The following is a 19,411-nucleotide window of genomic DNA, read 5'->3' on the forward strand; positions in this document are numbered from 1 at the left end:
TCACTTGGTGCTGATAGCAGGATTACACCCTCGTAAAGTGCCTTTCCCTCTTTGCAATCAGTGAGGACCTTTGGGATGCTGCTTCAGTGCATGATATCCTTTCTTTCTCCAACCTTTCATCTCATGGTTTTGGCATCCATTGGTGGCCCTTACCTGAACCAGCTATTGCACTGGAGGTTATTAAAAGGTGATTTTCTAATTCTATCTTTTCTTTTATGTTGGTTTTCTTGTATTCTTGTGTAAAGAAGAATTTTTCTTTGAGGCGCCTGGGTGGCTAAGTTGGTTGAACGTCCAACTTCAGCTCAGGTCATGATCTCAACGTTCTGTGAGTTCCAGCCTGCGTTGGGTTCTCTGCTGTCAGCACAGAGCTCACTTCTGATCCTCTGTCTCCTTCTTTCTCTGCTCCTCCCTGGCTCACACACACACTCTCTCTCTCTCTCTCTCTCAAAATAAATAAACATTTGGAAAAAAAGAAGACTATTGGGAGCATTATGTGGCTCAGTCTGTTAAGCATCTGACTTCGGCTCAGGTCATGAACTTGCGTTTCGTGAGTTTGAGCCCCGCACTGGACTCTGTGCTGAGAGCTCAGAGCCTGGTGCCTGCTTCAGATTCTGCGTCTCCCTCTCTCTCTGCCCCTCCCCGTTCACACTCTGTCTCTGTCTCTCAAAAATAAAGATTAAAAAAAAATTTTTTTTTAAGAAGAATTTTTCTTTATCACCTGGGGTGGGACTATAGTTTCTTCTAAAGAGCAGGTAAATTATTCTGATTGATTCTGGAAATGTCCCATGTTTCACTGACAGCTGCCCATTCCATTTGGATCCTGGATCCTTCTGACAAATCCCAGTAGTCTTTGAACATTTCCTTGGTTTCTCTTGATGTCTCCAACACACCTACCTTGTATTTTCGTTTTCTCTGCCCTGTGATCCAACTACTAGAACTTGGACGTGAATACAGGAAGTCTGCCTCAGACTGGCTCTTGGCTCTTTTGTGTAACTGCAGGGGCCAGACCCAGCGTTTTGTGACCTCGCTGTATGGCCTTGGGCCAGTTCCTTTCCCCTTTCTGAGCCAGACTTTCCCCATCTGAACAACGGGGTCGTTGAATCCTGCGTTAACCTTAAGGATGTGTTAGATACCAAGTCTTCCTGCTCCTCACCACTTTGTCTCCTTCCCAATGCAGGGAGAGGGGTGGCATAGGGTTCCTTCAGTAGGCAGTGGGGCCTAGAGCCCTCTCCCACCCACCCTGGAGAAACTCAGTCTTGGGGTCCACCCTCCTGGCTGGAATTAGTCTCCAGTCTCCTGCACGCAAGAGCAGGTTGACTTTTGGGGTCATTTTTGGCCTTAGCCTAAAGTTGCTTCACAAGGAAAAGGTTTTGGCCTGCCATTTTGTTTTCACAGTCAGCTTACAATCAATTGAATTTGATGTATTTTTTCATTATTTAAAAACAATTTTTTTAATGTTTATTTATTTTTGAGAGAAAGAGAGACAGGGTGCAAGCAGGGGAGGGGCAGAGAGAGAGGGAGACACAGAATTGAAGCAGGCTCCAGGCTCGGAGCTGTCAGCACAGAGCCCAACATGGGGCTCAAACCCACAAACCGTGAGATCATGACCTGAGCTGAAGTCGGAGGCTTCAACCGGCTGAGCCACCCAGGTGCCCCTTTTTTCATTATTTTTAAATTTAGTTTTCCTTTGTATCAAAGTTACAAAAATTTACATAGTCAAAGAATCAAATACTTCTGTAAGGCTTACTATGAAAAATAGCATTTCCTCATCTTCCTCTTTATACCAGTTAAACGTTTTTAGCTGATTCTTTTGGTATCTATCTCTGTATCTCTAAATAACTTCTGATTTTACTTCCTGATTTTTCAATTTTAAACATTATCTGGTTGGTTTTTCACAGTGGAAGATGAGGATTTAGACTTCTTTCCTCTTCTGTCCTTCTATGTCACTCTTTCTTGTCCTTTCCTCCTCCCTTATACCTCTATTATATGTTTGGTTATTTATGATCAGCATTCAGTGTTTACCATATTATGACAATAATATGAGTTACATAGTAACAATAATATGAGTTACATACTATACTAGGATTATTATTGATTTGATATATAACTTCTGTTTTCCCAAGACTTAATAGTTGTCTTGGTTTTTCATTTGCTTAATTTTCTTTCTTTCTTTCTTTCTTTCTTTCTTTCTTTCTTTCTTTCTTTCTTTCTTTCTTTCTTTCTTTCTCTCTTTCTTTCTTTCTTTCTTTCAAGAGCATGTGAGCAGGGGACGGGTAGAGAGACAGGGAGAGAGAATCTTAAGCAGGCTCCACATCTAGTATGGAGCTTGACTTGGGGCCCAATCCCATGACCACGAGATCATGATCTGAGCTGAAATCAAGAGTCGGCTGCTTAACTGACTGAGCCACTCAGGTGCCCCTGTTTTCTTTTATTTTGTATTCAAAAAATTTTTAAGGTTATTTATTTATTTTGTGAGAGAGAGAGAATGTGCATATGAGCAGGGGAGGCACAGAGAGAGAGGGAGAGAGAGAAAATCCCAAGCAGGCTCCACACCATCAGCACGGAGACCCATGTGGGGTTCAAACCCATGAACCTTGAGATCATGACTTGAGCCGAAACCAAAAGTTGGTTACTCAACTGACTGAATCACCGAGGCACCCCTTTTTAAATTTTTTTATTTAAATTTTATTATTATTATTATTTTTTTTTTTTTTTTTTTTTTTTTTTTTTTTTGAGAGAGAGAGAGAGCAGGAGTCAGGGAGGGGCAGAGGGAGAGAGAATCTTAAGCAGTCTCCACATTCAGCGTGAGCTCGACTTAGGGCTTGCTTCCACAACCCTGGAATCATTACCTGAGCTGAAATCAAGAGAGGGTTGCTCAATGGACTGAGCCACCCAGCAGCCTTTCTTTTTTTGTTGTTTTTTTAAATTAAGTTTTTAATTTTAATTCCAGTACAGTTAACATACAGTGTTATATTAGTTTCAGGTGTACATTACTCAGGGCTCATCATGATAAACGTGTTCTTTAATTCCCCCATCACCTTTTTTACCCATCCTTCCACCCACCTCCCCTCCAGTAACTATCAGTTCTCTACAGTTAAGAATCTGTTTCTTGGTTTGTCTTTCTCTCTCTTTTTTCTTTTCCCTTGTTTTCTTGTTTCTTAAATTCCACATATAAGTGAAATCATATGATATATGTCTTTCTCTGACATTTTGCTTAAGATTCTACTCTCTGCTTCTATCCATGTTGTTGCAAATGGCAAGATTTCATTCTCTTTAATGACTGAATAATATTCCATTGTGTATATGTGCCACATCTTCTTTATCGGTTCATCTGTTGATGGACACTTAGGCTGCTTCCATAATTTGGCTGTTGTAAATAATACTGCAATAAACATAGGGGTGCTGTATCCCTTTGAATTAGTGTTTTTGCATTTTGGGGGTAAATATCCAGTAGTGCAATTACCGGATCATGAGGTACTTCTATTTTTAACTTTTTGAGGAAACTCCATAGTGTTTTCCAGAGTGGCTGCACCAGTTTGCGTCCCACCAACAGTGTATGAATGTTCCTTCACTTACTTAATTTTCAGTGAAATTATCATAATTTAATTTTATACTCTCCAAAAACTACCTAAATTGCCTCTCAGTACATATCATATATCTATCAGACATATCAGATATGTATCAATTTTGTCACATTGAGATGTCTTTCAGAGCCTTTGGGCCTGATCCAATGTAGATGTTTTCGTTTGACTCCTAGAATTTCTGTGCACCACCCTCTTGGGGATCCCTATTCTGTCTCACAAGTGGAATTTCAGTTTCCTGTGTCTCAGGTCTCCTTGTATTTTTAGTGAACGCCTTCATTTTGGTGGAGCATACCTTCCTGAAGCTTTCTGAGAAAGGAAAAATTTTGAGATCTTGAATGTCTGAGAATATCTTCATGACACCCTCACATATTTGATAATTTGGCTCAGTGAAGATGCCAGGGTGGAAATAACTTTCCCGTAGAATTTTGAGGACATTGCTCCATTATCTTCTGGTTTGCAGGGTTGCTGTTAAGAAGTCCAAAGTCATTGTGATTCCTGGTGTTTTGTACATGTTTTTTCCTTTTTGGAAATTTGGAATTTGCGGAATCTTTTCTTTGTCTCTATTTTTCTGAAGCCTCGCCATAATGTGCCTTGGTTTGAGACTATTTTCATGCTTTTTCCTTGGTCTTCCCTGGGCCCTTTCAGTTTGGAAATTTATGCCCTTGAATTCTGGAAATTGTACTGACTTATTTCACTGATGATTTCTTCCCCTTGATTTTCTGTTCTCTATTTCTGGAACTCTGATATTTGGCTGTTGGGCTTCCCAAACTGGTCTTTAATTCTCTTTTCTTTTCTTTCCAGTTTTTCTTTTTGTCTTTGTGGGAAATTTATCTTTCTGAGAAATGAAAAAAAAAACCTTTATCTTCCATCTACCAATTGTTTAATATCTGCCCTTGTGCTTTTAATCTTCAATAGCTGTGTTTTTCTTCTTTTTTTTTTTTCAGCTGTGTTTTTCTTCTAAGGGCATCTATTCTTGTTCATGGGTATAGTATCATATTTTATGTCTCTAATGCTAATCATGGCCATTTTGTTCCTCCGTGGTGCTTTTTGGGGGTTTGGTTATTTGTTTTGTTCATTCTCTTTTATGTTAGAGGCTTTCTTCAGATATTCTATAACCCTTGATTATCTAAAAAACCAAGTAGAAGCTGTGATCCATGAGTAGGGCTTATCCACTGAGAGCTCCCCTATAGCATTATCCGTTTCATTGAGGAACCCCCAATGTCAGAATTTTTAGGTCATTTCTCCTGGGATGGTCATGTTCCCCAAAGAAGGATCTTCTCATGTACTGCCTGGAGGGACAGGCCTGCCTTCTAGCATTTGGGGAACCGGGAGTGGGGAGAAGGCTGGGACTCTTAGCTTTAGTACCAGCCCATGTCCTATGCTGTGCCAGAGGATAAACTTCCAGTCTTCCCTGAGAGAGGGAGGAGGAACTTATGGCAGGAAAGGAAGTGGGTATCCAACTGTTTGGTAAGCAGACTTCCAACCAATCCTCCTCTTCTTAGCCCCACCTTTACTCCTACCCAGTTGCCTAATATCCCAGTTCCTGAGCAGATTTACATCTGCCATGGAAATAGGTGGCTTGTCAGCTTTTCTAGCTGCAGGTTTAGGATTTAGCTTTCTGGATCTGCTACAGGAGTTACCTCTAGTGTATATGCTCTCCAGCTTCCAAAATTCTGCTGCTGCTTTCTCTTCTGTCCTCCTTGTCCTTATAGTTTAAATTAAAAAAAAAAAAATGTCATTTGAGAGAGGAAGTGAAGCTATATGTGTGTTCTAGCCATCATTACCAAGAAATCTTTTTTTAAATTGAGCTATAATTCACCTAACACAGTATTCAAGCTTTTAAAATTGTACAACTCAGTGGTTTTCCATATATCCACAAAGTCATGTAACCATCACCACTATCTAATTCTAGAATATATTCATCACCCAAAAGGAAACCTCCTACCCATTAGCAATCATTCTCTATCCTCCCCTCCCCACCCAGCCCCCGGCGACCACTGATCTACTTTCTCTCTCTATGGATTTCTCTCTCTATGGAAATCCAGACATTTCACAGAAATAGATCATACAGTATGTAGCCTTTTGTGTCTGGTTTATTTCATTTAGCATGATGTTTTCCAAATTCAAACATTTAGTGGCATGAATCAGTACTTCATTGTTTCTGAAAAAAAAAAAAACAGTTCTGTTGATATATTACCTCCTCTTTATGGCTAAATAATATTCTATTGTATGGATATGCCACATTTTATTCACTCATCAGTTGATGGACATTTGGGTTGTTTTCACTTTAGGGGTATGAAGAACAATGGTGCTAAGAACATTTGTGTGCGGGTTTTTGTGTGGGGGTATGCTTTCATTTCTCTTGTGCCAGATCTAGGAGCAGAGTTACTGGCTCATATGGTAACCCTGTTTAATTTTTTGAGGAGTTGTCAAATTGTTTTTCAAAGTAGTGGTACCATGTTTTAATTTTTTTTTTAATTAAAAAAAATTTTTTTTTAACGTTTTATTTATTTTTGAGACAGGGAGAGACAGAGCATGAACGGGGGAGGGTCAGAAAGAGGGAGACACAGAATCTGAAACAGGCTCCAGGCTCTGAGCTGTCAGAACAGAGCCCAACACGGGGCTCGAACTCACAGACCGCGAGATAATGACCTGAGCCGAAGTCGGCCGCTTAACCGACTGAGCCACCCAGGCGCCCCATAATTTTTTAAAGTTTATTTTGAGAAAGAGAGAGCAAGTGGGGAGGGGCAGAGGGAGAGGGAAGGAGAGAATCTAACAACCATGAGATCACGACCTGCGCTGAAACCAAGAGTCACTCTTAACCAGTTGAGCCACCCAGGTGCCCCTTATTTTATTTTTTAAAAGGTAAACTCTACCACCAATGTTGGGCTCAAACTTAGGACCTTGAGATCAAGAGTGGCATTCTCTGTGGCTGAGCCAGCCAGGCGCCCCAGCTGTACTATTTTACATTCCCACCAGCAATATGGCAGTTTCACTCTTTCCACATCTTTGTCAACACTCGTTATTGTCTGTCTTTTCGGTTACAGCCACCATAGTGGGTGTGAGGTGGCACCTCATTGTGGCTGTGATTTGCATTTCCTTAATAACTCATAATGTGGAGCATCTTTTCATGTGCTTATTGGCCATTTGTACATCTTTGGAGAAAGATGTGCTTAAATCCTTTGCCCATTTGAAATTAGGTTGTCTTTTGACTATTGAGTTCTAATACCTCTTTATATAATCTGGACATTAGACCCTTATCAGATATATAATTTGTAAATGTTTTCTCTTATTTGGGGGCTGACTCTTTACTTTCTTTATAGTGACTTTTGAAGTACAACACACTATTTTTCTTTGTCGCTTGTGTTTTAAGAAATGTTTTTATTTATTTTTTTTAATTTTTTTTTTCAACGTTTATTTATTTTTGGGACAGAGAGAGACAGAGCATGAACGGGGGAGGGGCAGAGAGAGAGGGAGACACAGAATCGGAAACAGACTCCAGGCTCTGAGCCATCAGCCCAGAGCCTGACGCGGGGCTCGAACTCACGGACCGCGAGATCGTGACCTGGCTGAAGTTGGACGCTTAACCGACTGCGCCACCCAGGCGCCCCTTCTTTTTTTTTTTTTTTTTTTTTTTAATTTTTTTTTCAACGTTTATTTATTTTTGGGACAGAGAGAGACAGAGCATGAACGGGGGAGGGGCAGAGAGAGAGGGTTAAGAAATGTTTTTAAAAGGGGCTCCTGGGTGGCTCAGTCAGTTAAGCATCCTACTCTTGGTTTCAGCTTAGAAACCACATGGTTTGTGAATTTGAGCCCTATTTGGAGCCTGCTTGGGATTCTCTCTCCCTCTCTCTACCCCTCTCCTGCTTGCTCTCTCTCTCAAAATAAATAAATAAACTTAAAAAAAAAAAGGAATGTTTTTAAAAAGTCTTATTTTATTAAAAAAATTTTTTTAATGTTTTTATTTATTTTTGAAGGAGAGAGAGACAGAGCATGAGCAGGGGAGGGTCAGAGAGAGAGGGAGACACTGAATCTGAAGCAGGTGCCAGGCTCCGAGCTGTCAGCACAGAGCCCAATGCGGGGCTCGAACTCACCAATGATGAGATCATGACCTGAGCCGAAGTCGGACACTTAACTGACTGAGCCACCCAGGTGCCCCCAAAAGTCTTATTTTAAAAATAGCTTTATTGAGGTATGATTGATACATAATAAATTTTGTGTATTTAAAGTGTACAATTTGGTAAGCTTTGACATGTGCATACATCATGAATAAAGCTCTGCAATCAAGATAGTGCCCCCAAAGTTTCTTTGTGCCACTTTGTCATCCCTCCTTCTTGTCCCTTCCTGCACCACACCCTCTCAATCCTTTTTTTTCATTAAAAAATTTTTTTTAATATTTATTTATTTATTTTTTCAACGTTTATTTATTTTTGGGACAGAGAGAGACAGAGCATGAACGGGGGAGGGGCAGAGAGAGAGGGAGACACAGAATCGGAAACAGGCTCCAGGCTCCGAGCCATCAGCCCAGAGCCCGACGTGGGGCTCGAACTCACGGACCGCGAGATCGTGACCTGGCTGAAGTCGGACGCTTAACCGACTGCGCCACCCAGGCACCCCAATATTTACTTATTTTTGAGAGAGACACAGTGTGAGCAGGAGAGGGGCAGATGGAATCTGAAGTGAGCTCCAGGCTCTGAGCTTTCAGCACAGAGCCCGACGTGGGGCTTCAACTCACAAACCACGAGATCATGACCTGAGCTGAAGTTGGACGCTTAACCTACTGAGCCACCCAGGCACCCGTACACCCCCTCAATCCTTAGGTAACTACTCATTTCTTTGCTATCACTGTAAGTTAGTTTGCATTTCCTAGAACTTTATCTAAATGGAATCATACAGTATATACTCTTTTGTTCTGGCTTCTTTCATATAGTATACTTATTTTGAGATTCATCCAGATTGTATATGTATCAATAGTTCATTCCTTTTTTTGCAAGTAGTATCCATTGTATGGGTGAACCACAATCTGTTTATCTAGTGACTTTGGGTTTGGGTTATTTCCACTTGAGGGCTATTATGAACATTTGTGTTCAAGTTTGTATGGATACATAATTTCATTTGTCTTGATTATCCAGAAAATATCTTAACTAGTAAATATCTGAGTAACAGTTTCATTTCTTGAGCATCTCCTATGGTTACCAGGCTCTGTGCTAAATGCTTATTTACTCTTACAACTTAGCAAGTTTAGTATTATCGTCCTTCCTTTACAAAGGAGAGAAACAATTCAGAAAGGTCAAGGCACTGGCTCAGGTCATGGGCTAGGTCTTCCTGACTTGGAATTTGAACTCCGGTCTGGTGCATTGAAGGCCATGTCTGCTCTTCTCCGTCTCCTCAAAATACATATACTATCTCCCTTGACTTTTGAAATCTTAGACTCATTGAATCTTCAAACCACAAAGTCTATTTTGTTTTTATTTTTAACAGGTTTTATGTTTTTTTTTTTACTTTATTTATTTGTTTTGAGAGAGAGAGAGAAAGAGAAAGAATGTGAGCAGGGGAGGGGCAGAGAGAGAGGGAAAGGATCCCAAGCAGGCTCTGTGCTGTTAGCACAGAGCCTGATGTCGGGCTGAAAGTCACAAACTATGAGATCATGACCTGAGCTGAAACCAAGAGTTGGGCACTTAACTGACTGAGCCACGCAGGCACCCCAAACCACAGAGTCTTTAAAAGCTGTTAAAATTATTTTAAAAATTACTAATGTAAATTTTGAAACACATAAAAGACATAAAGATTAATAAAACAAATGTGGTATGTGAGCCACAGATAGTAAGAAATAAAACCTTGCCAACACAGTTAAATCTCCCTTCTCAGGCCTTCCGCAGAGGCCCCCACTGTCCTGAATTTGAAATACGTGGTTTGGACATCAGCATGACGGAAGAGCCGAGTGGTTAAAAACCTAGACTCCCCACTTTTTGGATGCATGATCTTAGGCAAGCACATAACCTCTCAAAAGCCTCTGTGTCCCTCCCTATAAATGGAAATAATAAAATAAAACAGGCTTCAAAGAGTCACTGTAAAGATCAAATGAAACAAAGCATGTAAAACAATTAGCACTGTGCCTGGCACAAAGGAGGACTTAGTAAGTGGCAGTTAATGTTAGTCCCAGAGCCTTAGAAACATGGACTCAGTTCATGAAATGCTCAAGTTAGGAAGCAGCAGGGGGATCACTGAGCCCACCGTTTCCTCTCTCTTTCTGCACCCAGCTATCTATGGGGGAACAGGGGAGACAAAGGCATTTTCTCTTTCAAAGTGGTTTCCTGTCTAGGGAGTGAACATTTGCCTGTTTGTTGAAATATCCAAAGTGCCTTATGAATCCAAAGGTCTGCCCGGAAACAAGTGACGAGGGCCCTGAGCAACCAATGGAAGTATGCTGGCCTTTTCACCTGTCTGGGGAGCATCACCACCCCCTCATCCTGCCCTGTTAAAGGCAGCTTTGCCCAAGTGGGGGTATTTCCAGCTCTGTGGTTCTCACTTCCACTTTAACTAGTGGGCGGAGTGGCCTCCTGTGGACGAATCAGATTCCTCCTCAGCCCCGACTTCAAGAGGTGGCCACGGGTTCAGGGTCCCAGACACCCAGGAGGCAGCAGCAGCAGCAGGTGTGGTGGGGAAGACTAGAGGCCAGAACCATGGAAGACCAGCGCGACCTTATCTCCAACCATGAGCAGCTGCCCATTCTGGGCCAGCGCCCTGCAGCCCCGGAGAGGTATGTGTGAGCTTCGGGAGAGAGCACACAAATCCCGGACCGCACAGCCGTGCCCAGGTGCTGCGGGAGGAGCACTAGATGGGGAGCCGCAGGACGGCTAGATTCAGGCCCTGACTCTGGGTGATGTTGAGCAAGTCTCTGGCCTGCTCAGGTCTTCTGTTCTCCCTCCTGTACAATGAGGGGGCTTCTTGAGGGCAGGAGTTTTATATTTCTTTGCACGATACGCTTCTGAAAATCAGGAGAGAGCCCCGGATTCTCTCCCTAGAGTTTCAAACAATATCACAGGCTTCACAGACCTCGGGAAGCTGGACTGTGAATCCTAGGTTAGAAACTTTGGACGAGATTTGGAAAATGCTATGGATCCTAGATGGAGAAACAGAGTTTCGCAAAGAGGATGGTAGAAGCAGCTCATCACAGTGGGGTTTCTCTCTAATTCCCACGGACCAGTGTATGAGTTTGTATCAGGGAAGTATAGTCACAGGTGTTTGTTGAGTAGATGGACGTGTCCGCCATTACAGGAGGGATTGAGAGATGCTGGAAGGGGTCGGGGAAAGGCAAAGGGGGACTCTGGCTAAATTTGTAGAAGGCACTGAAGGTTGATGTGGGCATGCCCTGCCTGTGTCCCTCTCCTTTGTAGCAAGGGGCCAGAGCAGCCACCCAGAGGACCCCGGGACCCCTCTCCCAGCCCCAGGATTCTCTCATCCAGAAGTTTCCTGAAAAAAAGCAGGGTTAGAATGCAGCTACCCTGTTCAGATTCTGGGTCTCCCTCCCTCCCTCCCTCCCTCTCTCTCTCTCTCTCTCTCTCTCTCTCTCTCTCTGTCTCTCCCTCTCTCCTTCTCTCTCTCTCTCTCTCTCTCCCTCTCTCCTTCTCTCTCTCTCTCTCTCTCCCTCTCTCCTTCTCTCTCTCTCTCTCTCCCTCTCTCCTTCTCTCTCCCCCTCTCTTCCTCTCTCTCCTTCTCTTTCTCTCTCCCTCTTGCTCCCCCTCTCTGCGCCCCTTCCCTTCTATCTCTCCCTCAAAAATAAACATTAAAAAAAAAAAAAAGAATGCAGTTACCCTGTGTCCCCATAGTCCTCAGTCTTCAAAAAGTAATTTGCAAATTGAGGGTCCTGATTGGCTCAGACACTAGAGCATGTGACTCTTGATCTCAGGGTTGTGGGTTCGAACCCCACATTAGGTGTAGAGGTGACTTAAAAATAGAATCTTAAAAAAAAAAAGGTAATTTGCAAATTACAGGGATTTAGAGCTGTGATGTCAGCTGTTACCAGGCAGAAAGAGATTTGGGAGAGACGCTCAGAGATGTCATGAGGAACTGCATTCTGCGAGACAGGTGACCAGGCAACAAATCACTGCTTCTCTCTGGGTCTCAGTAAAAATAGACAATGATGATACTAGCCACGATAATAGTCCCCTTTCACTGTCTACCTGTTACTAGTCCTCAGTCACTGTTAGTAATTACTGTGATTAATTATGTGCTAAACCCAATCCTAATTCTCAAAGTAACCCTAGAGTCGGGTACTTTTCTCATCCCCACATTATTTATTTATTTATTTACTTATTTATTATTAATTCATTAATTAATTAATTTTTTAAGTAGGCGTCACACCCAGCACAGAGCCCAGTGCAGGGCTTGAACTTACAAGCCTGAGATCAAGACTTGAGCTGAGATCGAGTTGGATTCTTAACCAACTGAGCCACCCAGGCACCCCATCCCCATTTTTACATAAGAGAAAATTGAGGCTTTGTTAGTTAGCAACTTACCTAAGTTATCACAGCTAGTGAGTGTTGGAGTCAGAATTTGAACCCAGGACTAGCCTGATTTCAAAGTGTGAGCTCACTACCATCTGGCCCCCATCTGGAAGCATGATTTGCAGGGAGGGGAGATGGAGGCCCTCTGAGTTCAGGCCACCCAGTGAGTTGCAGACCCAGCATGGGCTCAGTGTACAGAGAGGGTGCCCTCTCCTCAAATCTTTGTCTGGTTTTCCTTTTAGTTTAGTTACTGCTTCTAAAACTGACCTGCCCTGTGTGCTCAGTCCTTCCCAGCCTTGAGCTGATCTCAGACCCTTTTGTGAGCACTTCTGCCTGGCAACATTTGTATCATGATTCCTGCTAGTTCTGGTTGGCTCCTGACTTCAGCCGGTTATTATTGTTTATTTAAGAAGGAAGTAGTGGAAAGGAGGAAATGAATATAGAGGGGACAAGAGTTGGCAGTTATTCAGAACCAGGGGACCGCATTCAAGATGCAAAAAGAGGAAGGAAACCAGATGCTAAGTTTTAACTCTTAACTCCTGAGAGTGTTCAGTGTTGTGTGCCTAGGTATGGAGCCAAGGGCTTTACCCTCAGGATCTTATTTTCTGTAACAACCCTTTGAGTAGCTGTTCCTATCTCAGGTTACTCACTCAGAGGGGTTAAGTGACTTGCCCCTCGTCCCTGAGATAAGGGGGTGCAGAGCCAGGGTTCCATACCAGGCCTTATCTCCAATATGGCTGTGTAGATTCTTATGCTCATATGAGAAACTGACGTTCAGTTTCTCCTAAGACTAGAATTAGACTGGGTGTGGGGTTGCGGAAGGGGCGCACGTGAGCCTGTAGGTAATGAGCTGGAGAGCTTGAGCCCAGACAAGACCCTGGCTTGGGTGGACTTTTTACAAACTTTAGGGGCTGGCTACCCCTATTCCTTGAGAAGCCCTAGAAGTGGGATTTGTTTTCATTTTCCCCTCCTGTCTGGTCTCCTCTTCCCCATGCAGGGTGTTTGCTTTGTCCTAACAGAACAACAATCTTTTGGTCTGGACCTTGGCCCAGAAAATGCAGAGGACTGGCAAGCAGAGAGCCAATGAGAATGAGCTCTGTTTGTGATGTCATGAGTTACTATGCAGAAGGGTCTCCTGGAGTTTCCTAAAGTGTTCTTGTTCCTGCAGTAAGCAGAATGCAGTCTCGTCCCTAGTTTCCAGACAGTTCCCACCGGGGTTCTAGTTAGTAGTCCCGCCTCTGGGGTGAGGTGGGAGAAAACAGGCCAGGAACTCTCAGGTTCCTGGCACAGGATCCTTACCTTCCCTAAACTGTACCACGTCCATGTGCCCTGGCAAACCGTATCCAAGGCCAACAGCTCCAAGGGCTGAGATCTGGCTACTCCTCCCAGTAGGGCCATCCAGTTTAGGGAATGTGAGACACTCTCCCAGTTACACAGGGAGCTCAGCGCCACACTCCCGCTGAAATTCCCCCTGGGTAGGTATCATCATTTGAAATATTTTCTGTGGTCACAGTCAGATCTTACTTCAAAGAAGAAAACTACCAGATCCTAGAATTGCTGAGGTGAGAGGCATCCACATGACAGGCCCAAAGAACAGCAGAGATTTGCTCAAAGACACTGAGAGTCTGGGGCAGAGGATGTGCCCCCAGAGGGGGTGGTGCCTGGCCCTGTTCTAGTCTGACATCGTCCAGTGCCCCCAACCTGCCCCTGAAATGTCAAGGCCTCACTTCTCGTTTTTAGGTGGGCCACATACTCTGCTGTCCAGGTCCCACTTCTTTCCTTTTTCTCTGATTTCACCGCGGGGGTTGGGTAGGTGGGGGATGAAAACTACCTTCCCCTGGAGGGCAATCCTGATCCTCAGGAAATCCCCTGGTAGAAAGGACAAGGCACTTGTCCCTGGCTCTTCCCCACTCATCCTAAGTCCAGGGGATAGATCTAGGATTTCTGCTTAGGCGGACCGTAGGAACAGTAATGGTTGGAAATACGGGGCTTGGGGAATGTTTTCAAGCTGCATGCCCGTTGGCACTTGTTTGTGCTTAAAGTGTGTGTGTGTGTGTGTGTGTTAGGGGTAGCCGAGGGGGTGGAGGGACTGATAGAAATGGGGCATCCCCCCACTCTGTCAGTCCTTGGGGCAGCCACCTCTGTGGACTCTCCTCTGACCTATCTCTCCATCCCCCCAACAGCAAGTGCAGCCGAGGAGCCCTGTACACAGGCTTTTCTGTCCTGGTGGCTCTGCTCCTGGCTGGCCAGGCCACCACTGCCTACTTCCTGTACCAGCAACAGGGCCGGCTGGACAAGCTGACGGTCACCGCACAGAACCTGCAGCTGGAGAACCTGCGCATGAAGCTTCCCAAGCGTGCGTGCCCCGCCTCCATCCTGACCTCCCCCACCCCACGTCCCTTGGCTTCAGAGACCCCATTCCAGCACCCGGCCGGGCCTGCCTTCTTCTCCCTCATCTGAGTACTCTCTTCCCTGGGCACTGGGGCCACCCACGCTCATACTGTATGTACCTCCTGTTCCCACAGCTGCCAAGCCTTTGAACAAGTTGCGGGTGGCCACCCCCATGCTGATGCAGACGATGCCCATGCAAGGCCTGCTCCAGGCGGTAAGGACGACCCCAGGACGGTGGAGCGGGGAGGTGTTACGTAGCCCAGATGGAGGGCAGGTGCCAAGGGACAGGGGAGGACTGCTGAGCCAGGAAAAGCATGGCTAGGGGGAGTGGACCGCTGTGAGGGGTGGGACAGGGCCCACCCTAGGAAGAAGAGGGCTCCCAGGAGTGGGGGAGGAAAGAGCCTCTGGGGGCCATCCCTGGGGTGCTTACAAAGTGCTTCTCGTTTCCCAGAGCATCTCAGTCCCCTCTTTCCCAAAGCTCTTGATGTCCTAGATGGGTAATGGTTTTGTTCATAAAACAATCTGTTGTCCCCAAAGTCCTGGACAGGAAAGCTTATGCAGATTTGACCAATAAGGACCTTGATGCAGGAAGGTAAAGTGAGTGGCTTGAGCTCTCATGCTTGGAGGTGGCAGAGATGGGCCTGTTCCTGTTGAGCACCTGGGCCTCTTACCCAGACTCCAGCTGCTGGCTCTGCTGCAGGGCGCCTCCTCTGTGGGCCAGTGCTGGTAACCCCCTTTTCTTTCCTTCCACAGCCCGTGCAGAACGCCACCAAGTACGGCAACATGACACAGGACCACGTGATGCACATGCTCCTGGTGAGTGGGACCCAGCCAGTGACCCTGCCCACCCACCCTGGTTTCCCCTGAAGGGAAAGCCTGCTCGAAGGCCTGCACCATTCTGGGCTCACAGGAGACGTTCAGGACAGGCTCACCGGATCAGTGAACGAATGCCAGTGTAACCCTTCAATGTCATAGTCTAGCCCTGCCATCCCCTTTTTTGAGTGTTAGAGAATCTGAGGCCCAAAGCCCAGGAGTGACTTGCTCAAGATGCCCACTTTTTCCTCCCCAAATTTCTTCTGCATGTCTACTCTGTGCCAGGCACTGCAAGGCTCTGGGCTCACACTGGGAAACACTCAGACTCGCTTCTAATCCCATGGGAGTCCCAGACTAGTGTGGGAGGCAGACAAGTGACCAGGTGATGAGGGACATGCAGGGAGCTTTGCATGGAAAGAAGCAGAGGACCCGACTGAGTGACGGCAGGGGAGGGGGTGTGGAGGAGGGGAGGCCTGAAAGGTGAGGAAGAGTCTGCAAGGAGTAGAAAGAAGACTGGGGGTTAGTGGTAGATCCGGGCCTGGAACCTGGGTTTCTCTACTCCCAGCCTGGGGATCACGTAGCTGTGCCGCTGGTCGGCCCTTGCCGCCTCCCGTCCCCACTGGCTCCGTTACGGCAAGGGTCCAGGGGAACACGGGCTGCACATTTCACCGTGCCTGCCGGGGAGCACTTTTTAAACCTTCCCTCCTGCCTTGCTACCCTGCAGGAGGGTGACCCTCTGAAGGTGTACCCGCAGCTGAAGGGGAACTTCCCGGAGAACCTGAAACACCTTAAGAACACCATGGGGACCCTGGATTGGAAGGTCAGCAGGTTTCCCCACACTGGCTCCCTCTGGTTCCCGACATTAGGACAGGGCTGGGAAAAGGTGCTGTACAGGGAGGGGGGTGGGGTCCGGGGAAGCCATCCCCAGGGAGCTGCAGCAGTCTGGCCAACACCAACAAAGCCACAGCCATGAGGAGGGCTGCAGCTGAGGAACCACCTAGACCAAACTCCGTGGGTCCGGGCTGCAGCTGGACTCTGGGGTGTTGAGTCCCTGTCAGACCCTCCATGTCTGTCCCCAGGGGCAAAGCCAGGGAAGGTTGGAGGGGGCTGATGAGCCTGACCCCTTGCCTCATCCCATCAGGTCTTCGAGAACTGGATGTATCAGTGGCTCTTGTTTGAAATGAGCAAGAACCCCCTGGAGAAGCACCCCGCCGACATTCCACTGAAAGGTATGGGAGTGGGAGCCTCGGGCTGCCAGCGCTTCTGGGGGCTCCCTCGGGACTCTCCTGGAGCTGCAGAGGGTAGGACCTGATCACTCCCTGACCCAAGCACTGGGACTCTCCAGGGCTCTCATTTCTGCCTTTCCTGCCTGTTCCTTCTGGCCTTGGCTGCTCCCCCCACCCCCAGCCCCCATTCTGCCTGAGGGCCCACAAGGCAGAGGCCTCCTTTTAGGGGATGACCTCCTTTGCGGAGGTCAGCGCTGCACAAGTTGGCCTGGAGCAAAACCGCCCAAAACATCCCAGGTGTCATCACAAGGTCTTCCCCGCTCCACACTGCACAGGTTCCTGAGGGGGCTGGGAGGGCTCATGACCCCACCTTCAGAGGGACCTCCTCACGCTCACAGACAGCAGGTGCCGGACAAGAGGGCCTTGGGGTTCTCCCATCTTGTGGACAACGTATGGCAGGATTTTCAGCCCTGAAGCATCGCAGAGTGCCAGGTCTCCATCCTGGCACTAATTTGCCATGCAACTCTGGGCCAGGGTCTTCCTTCTGGGCGTCAGGTCTGGAAGTAGAAGAACAGTGGCCCGCCCCACCCTAGGCCTCCGATTTTTCCGTCATAGGTTCACAGAAGGCACGTTCAGTGTCATCTCGACCAACTCCCAGCTAATGTTTGAATTCCCTCTACATCCTCAACAAAGCCCCAATTTGTACTTGGATAACCCCGGTAACAGCAGCTCAGACTTCCCGAGACGCCCATTGCTTTTCCCTACAAATAAGACTCACAAGTGCGATCCCAAACTTTAATAGGCCTTGTGTCAGAAGAAATCATCAAGTTCTGGGATAAATCAGCCACATGGCCATTCACTTCCTCTTTGATCTCAGACTTTGTTGGTCCATGCCTTAGTTTCCCCATCTGTGCAATGGGTAGAGTGAGCGCGGCCACTTGGGCAGAAGGCATCAGGCCCACAGCAGTGGTATGTGGATCTCTCATTCTGCCGAGACCCTGGCCCAGGGCCTGCTCACTCACTGTCTTCGCCATGCCTGTCGCTTCAGTACTGACCAAGTGCCAGGAAGAGGTCAGCCGCATTCCCGCCGTCCACCCTGGCACGTTCAGGCCCCAGTGCGACGAGAACGGCAACTATAAGCCGCTCCAGTGCTATGGGAGCACCGGCTACTGCTGGTGCGTCTTCCCCAACGGCACCGAGGTCCCCCACACCAGGAGCCACGGGCACCGTAACTGCAGTGGTAAGAGTGCCTACTCGGCCAGGGAGTGTCAAAGGAGCAGGAAGGTCCAGGAAGGCTGCGGGGCGAGAAGTCCCTCCTGGCGCACACGTGGCCCGGACAGTCGAGCTCCTGGGGGCAGCCGCTCAGCCACCCCTTTATCCATCCACCTACCCGTGCATTCCTCACGTGTTTGTCCATCCACCTTTTCTCTCCTCACTTCCACTCATCTACTTACTCGTCTGTCCTTCTGTCCCTCACCTGTGATGCTCACGCAGCCCTGCACCACCCACAGTGCATCCGGGAGTCCTACAGGCCCACCCATCCTGTGTCATCATCCCCTCCCGTGGCCTTCCCCGACCACGCCTGGTTGTTGCCATCCGACAAGAGTCCCGTGGCTGGGCTGGGAAGAATGACCCAGGCCCCTCGCCAGTGGGTGTGGGAGGCTGGACTGCCAAGTGACAAATGGACTTGCTACTCCTTTGCAGAGTCAGTGGACATTGAAGACCTGTCATCTGGGCTGGGCATGACCAAGCCGGACCTGGGCCAAGGTAAGGGCTCCTGCAGGGGACATTTGGTCCCCAGCAACGTATCCCTAGAGGGGCCGAATCCCTCACGGATGAATGGCCAGTGCAGCATGACCCTGGGTCATTCTCCAACCTCCCCGGGGACAACCATTTCACACGAGCACCACCTCTAGGGGCTGCAGGGGTGGCAAGTCCTCAACTGCTCTGAGATCCCAGGGTGCTGGGAAGGGTCAGGGACAACAGGGGACCTCAACCCTAACCGGCTGCTTCTCTTCTCCATAGTGGTCATGTGAACAGCAGACACAGATGCCAGCACACAACCAGCCCTGCATGGCCACTGCTTCCCTGCTCCCCTCTCTCCTCCCACCCTAGCCCCTCTCCCCTCCCTTACACACCGCTCCCCTGCTCACCAGCTCCCCTTCTGCGCCTCCTTCCATGACACCCTGGCACCTGGCTCTCCATCGTCCTTGGACACGCGTCCTGTCAGAGCAGCACAGATTTAACGACGCGGGCCCTGCTGCCCAAACCCCATACATCAGCAGGGATGCACGGCCCACAAAGGTGAACCAAGAGCTAGGCTGACCCCCAGTTCAGCCTCCAACATGGAGCCCCAAGATCCAGGCCCATGGACGAAGTGGGAAGGTGCAGGGAGAGGGCACAATGCTTCCCTACACCCAACATGTTTGCTGTCGCTCTCTTTCGGCCTTGGCTTTGTAGCCTATTTAACTAGGGGGGGAGGAGCCACTCTTTCCCTCTAGCGACACTCACCCAGGAAGAACCAGCCTCTCCACAACCCCACCTCCCTTTCTGCCAACCCCCAGTTCCCTGTGTGCAGTCAAGCTTGTCATTAGCCCCCAGGGCTGAGGCTCTGAGAATAAAACATAGTAAGTAGACCACTTCTGGTTCCTGACTGTTGTTGGGATCTGGTTCATTTATCCCAAGGAGGTAACAGAGACCTTGAATCCAGCGGTGTGGGTGGGAGGGCGCAGCCCAGGGAGCCCCCCAGAGGCCCGTGGGGCCAGGCGGGCTGTGGGGGTGCACTCTTTAGATACAGACATACTTGGGTCTCCATGTTAACGCACAGAAATACTCTGCTTCCAAAAAGAAATAGGCTCTTGCCCATCGCTCTTTAAGTGCAAGCTCCTCT

At 47.6% G+C, this 19,411-nt stretch overlaps 1 protein-coding gene across 2 annotated transcripts; it reads left to right on the forward strand.

Moving 5' to 3' along the window:
- Nucleotides 1-10,125: 10,125 nt before the first annotated feature.
- CD74 (CD74 molecule) lies at nt 10,126-19,160 on the forward strand. Of its 2 annotated transcripts, XM_045437142.1 has the most exons (9): nt 10,126-10,344; nt 14,275-14,447; nt 14,617-14,696; nt 15,236-15,298; nt 16,020-16,115; nt 16,437-16,524; nt 17,570-17,761; nt 18,226-18,288; nt 18,547-19,160. In XM_045437142.1, exons 1-9 carry the CDS (start codon nt 10,268-10,270, stop codon nt 18,555-18,557), a joined length of 843 nt encoding a protein of 280 aa, XP_045293098.1. In that variant the 5' UTR covers nt 10,126-10,267; the 3' UTR covers nt 18,558-19,160. The 2 variants fall into 2 exon arrangements, with proteins under 2 accessions (XP_045293098.1, XP_045293099.1); XM_045437143.1 differs by lacking the exon at nt 17,570-17,761 and having other exon boundaries at nt 10,148-10,344.
- Nucleotides 19,161-19,411: the final 251 nt, after the last annotated feature.

Source organism: Leopardus geoffroyi, chromosome A1 (genome assembly GCF_018350155.1).
Source record: "Leopardus geoffroyi isolate Oge1 chromosome A1, O.geoffroyi_Oge1_pat1.0, whole genome shotgun sequence".
Classification (NCBI taxonomy): Eukaryota; Metazoa; Chordata; class Mammalia; order Carnivora; family Felidae; genus Leopardus; species Leopardus geoffroyi.